This window comes from Danaus plexippus, chromosome 4 (genome assembly GCF_018135715.1).
Source record: "Danaus plexippus chromosome 4, MEX_DaPlex, whole genome shotgun sequence".
Classification (NCBI taxonomy): domain Eukaryota; kingdom Metazoa; phylum Arthropoda; class Insecta; order Lepidoptera; family Nymphalidae; genus Danaus; species Danaus plexippus.
Genome location: NC_083538.1, coordinates 1,648,060 through 1,654,118, shown reverse-complemented (window position 1 = coordinate 1,654,118; position 6,059 = coordinate 1,648,060). Strand labels below are relative to the sequence as shown.

Genomic DNA, 6,059 nt, shown 5'->3' with positions numbered 1-6,059 from the left:
TAAAAATAATTATTTTTTTTTTTTATGGATTTAATATTTATTTATGCTTGCAACACTCGAGGAACACGTTCTTAGACTGTAAACTGCTAATTATAATTAAACTCCCTGGACTCGGACATATAACTATTTTAAGCATCATTTTGAAAATTGCACACCCATTAACAGAAGCTTATCCAAACGACGAACAAAGAATTGGTGTATTTAAATTTATTAATTATTAAGACTTGTTTTTATCGCGAACTTTCTTAATTAAAATCTCCCCCACAAATACCAGAGTCGATAGGAAATATCCGAATCCGATCAAATACAACGGCACCACAACTTCCAGCTCCTTGCTTTTCTTGGTTTTGAACTTATAATGCCGTTGGAACTCCCAAAACAGTCGCGATATGTGAGCGTTGATCATACCATTTTCTCTCAGTCTCAGTGCGTGCATTTGAAGTTTATCGAGATACGGAAAACCTTTGTTGAAGTAAACGCAGTACAAGGAACTAAAGATCGGTTTTTCGAATTTGTATAACGTTTGCTCTCCGTATTCGTCGTAGAAGTCAAATTTATAATATTGGTATTTGTATTGGTTCACGATCGTAAAATATTCATAGTCCGACTGACTGACAAATTTTATGCTCTCCAATAATTTCTTACACTGCTGATCTGTCTGATACGGCTGTGTATTATTTAACGCTGCTTTTATGTAGTCTAATATGGTTTCGCTGACACAAGGCCGCAGATTGTATCTTCTCAGGTCCTCCACGGTAGCGATTTGGTGTTCCATTACAGGGTGCGTTGTGATACTCGAGAAGGTCGACTGATAGTAGCAACAGAAGAAGTAAGAACACCAGACCCACGCTATGAATATAGATCTCTTGAAAAAGCTTCCCCGAATACATGTGCCGCTACTAAACATGAATGATAGCATCTTCAGAACAACCCAAAGTTTGTCTTTAGGGCGAAAAAATAAAACGAATATCAGGAAATATAATAGAAATATGAAGAGCAAAGTTAACCAGACGTCTACTTGAAATACCAAATAAGCGTTTCTCCAAGCCTGTACACGTCCCGCTTTCTTCACCAGGTAGACGAGGGAATCTTGGTCCAACAGATGTAAATATATGAATTGAAACATGTCCGTCCTTGCCTCCATCAACACAAGTCCGCCAAATACCATGTCTTTTCCCTGTTGTAAAGAATTCAAAGGTCCATCTATTGACATATTTTCGGATATTGTTGTGAATTTTTCTCCATTATCCATAAAAGTTACGTCAATATTGAAACTTTCTAGTTGACTTATTTCTCTGAATATATACTCATCTATCCCAGCCAACACATTAGTACTATTAATTGCCCTTTTTATAGTGAAAGGTGGCCAATGTGTTGACGTCACATTGAAAGTGCAGTTCCTTAAGCCAGTTATAAGTTTGATAGGGTAGAGGTTTTTGGTATGAGATTTAGAACATTTCCCCAAATCAATGATACGATCGTATCTTCGACCGCATCCAAAGTTCTCGAAAGGATTGTAGGTGTACAATTCAGGATCGGCAGTGTTGTTCAGGATAAGTGTGTTGACGACGTGATATTTTAGTAAAATATCAAATACATTATAAAGGTCGTTCAAATTGAGGTTTTTTATGAGAATTAAGAATCGCGTGGTAGGATTCCAGCGTTTTTCATAAACAAGATATTCGAACTGTTTTATAAAATACGTAGAACTGTTTGCATCTATTACGTAGTGTTCATTCATCACACTCATATTGCTCTGCGGACTCCGGGATATTATTGTTTTCAGTTCCTTTGTGTTCAATATTTCGACAATCTCGTTGTCATTTCCCATGTGAACCACACTCATGGAGTAGCCACGTTCGAAATACTTTTTGACTATGTCGCCAATGCATTTTCCTTTCGAACCCTCCGTACGAATATCTTCTATTCCCCCTTTGACCAAAGTTATACATGATAAAATGATACAGCTTCGTAACAACATCTTACCAATGATACAAGTCTCACTTTTTTCAAAAATTTTCACCATATTTTTTCATTTCCTATAAGACTTTTTTAAATCTTTCGTAATTATTTTCAGCCATTTTCTTTCTTTATGAATAAAAGACTTTGGTCGTCTGTATGGAATGGAATAATTTTAGGTCACACTTCTTCAACATTTGAATACTAACTGGATACGTATCTATGTTATAATAGTATATGTGTAGCTCATAATATCCCTCAAATATAATTCCAACGGCTTCTATGTGACGATGAATTATATTTCCTTATTAACTTCTACAGCGACGGCAACTTTGTCATGTCGGAGTCATAAAATGTAAGTAATAAATCAACGTCTCATCCATAAAATTTCGATAAGCATCAAAATCAGAATAAAAAATATAACACAAAAAACACCATCAAAACGAAAGTGATAACACTTAACCGACTTCAAAAAGGAGGAAACTGTCCCGTCGACTTTACTTTGAGCATTCATATTCTGTTTAATATAATAAAATGGCGCTAAGGATGTATGAAATATTTTTGTTTGCAATAATGATTTATTTCATGAAGTAATACATTTATAATATCATTAAAGATATGTTTATTACTTCGCATAACCTAGATGCCTAGGCAGTCGAATCGCCGCCTCACTATTATTGGAAAAATACACAAGAGTCCTTCATTTGATCAAATTTGGACCTATCTTAGATATAAATTTGTATTTCTTATGCGTTTTTTTTTTGGGTAAGATTTTGAGATTTTAATATAAAATTAACAAATGAAATCTCTCTCATAACTTGTCTATAAATTGATGGGGCAAATGGGAATGGTACTCTAAAAAATACGAAAGAAATTATGTAATCCGGGTGTTAGCATAATTGTTTGCCGGAGTGTCACATACCCTCGTGTGTCAGTGTAGCGTATGAAACAGCGTCCGTTATGAGATGCATAATTGTTTTGGAATATCAAATATAAAGACAAGAAAACTTGGAATCAATTATTATTTTTTGACTACCAGCAACATTGCGTCAACAAGACATCTTGTCATCGCTAGCTGTTGGCTGCTGTTCATTGTATTAATAATTATATTAAAAAATATTCTCATGACGCATATGATTTGGTCTCTTCATGATTTTCATAACGAAATTGGCTAAAAGTGCATTTTAGTGAAGCTATAAAAATATCAATGTTGCAATTAAATGCTCGAGAAATAATAAAAATTACATAGAATTTAAAAGTAATTTAAAGGTAAAAAAAAAAGAATTTGATTTCAGTCATTGTAAATAATATGTTGATATAAATTTCAACGTAGTTATTTCTGTTGCTTTAAATAGATTCAAAAAGCGATAGTGCACCAGCTATTAAATAAACAATACGGACCTTTCACCCCAGAAAATAACGGTGAGGTTTCAGACCGCACACCATACGAAATCGTTCACAAACGTAAATATCTCTTTAAAAAACACTAATGTTAATTTCATGACTATTTTTGCAAATTTTATTACAATTTGCTTAATGACACAATTAATATTGTAATTAATTGTGTTAGTTTGTCGTTGAATAAGAAATGCCTTGTCGATTATTTCGTAATATTTTTATGTCACTTAATTACTTTCCGTATAAATCAATTTTTTTTAGTTTAGTTTTTTTTTAAATTATAAAACTTCCGTAAATATAAGAAAGGTAGATGAATGCCATTTTCGAAAATTTAATTTATACGTTGGAAGTGGTATTCTCTCTCTCTTTAAGTTATTGGCGTTTCCTTATATATTTTTTCAATGTCATTTGTGATTATTATACTGAGAAAGAGGTATACAAAGTATGACGTTTAACCTTTTCTTGCTTTATGCATACTCCCATGATTGGGGAGGAAGAAAACAAGGAGAGTTATGTCGGACTCTCGTCCTGAAAAGAACGCACTACCGACTAAAACCCCCTGGGTGTCTCACGATCCGCTCTTTTGCTAGGCCCCAGGGCCCGCAAGATGACTTTTAACCTAGGGACAAAAAGTCATACATATGTCGTTGTCATATTCAGAAGCTTGTGGGAGTTTTTTGACGTTTATTTTGACACTTTCACAATAAAAAAATTATTGAAAAACATTAATGAAAATCTCCATAGATTAAATTTCGTCCGAAGGAAGCAGTTATATTATGATTTATGTGTATAGTATTTTAGAATAGAAATGACTTTGCATGCATTTTAGTGTACATAAATTTTATGACATCCTGTTAATTTTTTTTTGGCCCATATATTGCATGTCGCATTACAGCTGTACGCGAAATATGGGTAAAATGGAATGCACGCGGCTGGACAGCCAAAGTGAATATGAAGACGGATGTTTCATAAAAATTGACTGTGTACATTATGTCCTTATCCCTGACTCACTTAGTACTTCGTGACCAGAAAATTTGTGAGATTTGAACCATGAACCAAAAAGTTCGGCGTAACTTTAAAAACAGCTTTACGCGCTCTTAATCCTCCCAATTCTTAGAGGACTACAATTACTCTTAGAAAAAAATTACTAAATTGTTATTAATACGTGTTAGTGAGGTATTTTTGACTTCTAACGTCTTCCCGTGATAAATGATTGATTGACAGACAGACGTAGCATGTTTTTTTTATGCGTATTAATATTCAGATATATTATTGAACAAATGTTATCGTGTTTTGTTCAATGATGTACGACAAATATTGTGATGATATAAACAAACAAAAAAAAATACACACGCTCTTTACAATAACATGCCAATACTCTATACATTGACAAATACACATATCAAATAATAACAATAATTGAAAACGATTCAAACAAGTTACCTCATCTCATATATATTATATGTTTATCTAAAAATTACTAGAAATATTCTTAAATATTAAAATAGAAAAAAAAAACACATAAATTATTGCTTTAGATCTCCAAATAATTCCTTTATTTACCAGTCGTAACAAAAAACTCGTCTATGTAGCGATATATATATATAAAATAACAAAGTATTTTCTCTAAAATAACTCTTTATTATATGTATAACTAATCACACTATCAATAACCCCTGCCTTGACGCATACATTTTAAAATTTTCATCCAATGTAGGTACTTAACATAAAAAAATTCTTGACAATTTTGTAATCTTCCGTACAAAGTTACTCGTACATTTTGCTTGAGAAGTATTCTCATGGTGAAGGTGTCATATCAATAAATGCAGATTCACATACAAGTCTAACGTTTGAGTATAAAATTAAACATGACGTCACAGAAATTTTAATTCCTTAGACCGAGATCCAAGACTTTCGCGAGTATTCATTTAAATTAAACTAATATTTTGGGATAACTAAGCGTGAATTTATTTTTTGTTTTTAAATATTATTATAATTTTAATTCCTTGTAGCAGACAACGACATAACCTTGTGTTGCTATTTTATGGTTTTATTTAATTAAATTTATAATTACAGCGAAATGTTAATAATGCCGTGGTAAATTTTTAGTTTATATATTAGGTTTTTCGTATCAACCTTGCGGTCACTGCCAACCGGTCGTCAGATAGTCAGAGTGACGTCTTTTAATTTATAGCAATGTTTTACCATTAACTGTAATATAAAATGTTTAGTTCAAGATCATTATACACAGAGAAAATATACAGCTATCTGTTTGTATGTATTTGTATTTGTGACGTCATTTAAATATACATAACTTAAAATTTTTCGCACCTGACTCTTTGGTTGGTTAAGTAAATATTATTTGTATAGTAATTTTATTTTAAGGTAATGTATAGTGCTAGTTTGAAAACAGCGGGAAGTTATTTCAATAATATCACAAAAATAACAACAAACAGCGAAACAGGAACAAACAGCAAAACTATAGTGTAAACTTATAAACTAACTTTAGTATGACACTATCAACGCTTATCATTAGTTCGCATCTCGAAACTACATACAGGTCGTTAATATTATTTCATTAATAAATCGTCGCACATTATAGTATTAAGGTAGATTATTGAACGAGATACTGGAAACGCGTCGAACGAGTATGTATCACAATGTACCACAAACGTGTGGTAAGCGCACTGGAAAACGGCTGT

General features: G+C 32.4%; 1 protein-coding gene across 1 annotated transcript; it reads right to left on the bottom strand.

Annotated features, from left to right (window-relative positions):
* Positions 1 to 41: 41 nt before the first annotated feature.
* On the bottom strand, positions 42 to 2,278 carry LOC133319915 (ionotropic receptor 21a-like). The gene has a single exon (XM_061526153.1). It carries the CDS (start codon positions 2,024 to 2,026, stop codon positions 218 to 220), a length of 1,809 nt encoding a protein of 602 aa, XP_061382137.1. The 5' UTR covers positions 2,027 to 2,278; the 3' UTR covers positions 42 to 217.
* Between the last annotated feature and the right edge of the window lie 3,781 nt (positions 2,279 to 6,059).

What these genes read in the sequence shown, in the direction of transcription:
- LOC133319915 (XM_061526153.1), bottom strand. Translation starts at nt 2,026, where the DNA reads ATGGTGAAAATTTTTGAAAAAAGTGAGACTTGTATCATTGGTAAGATG.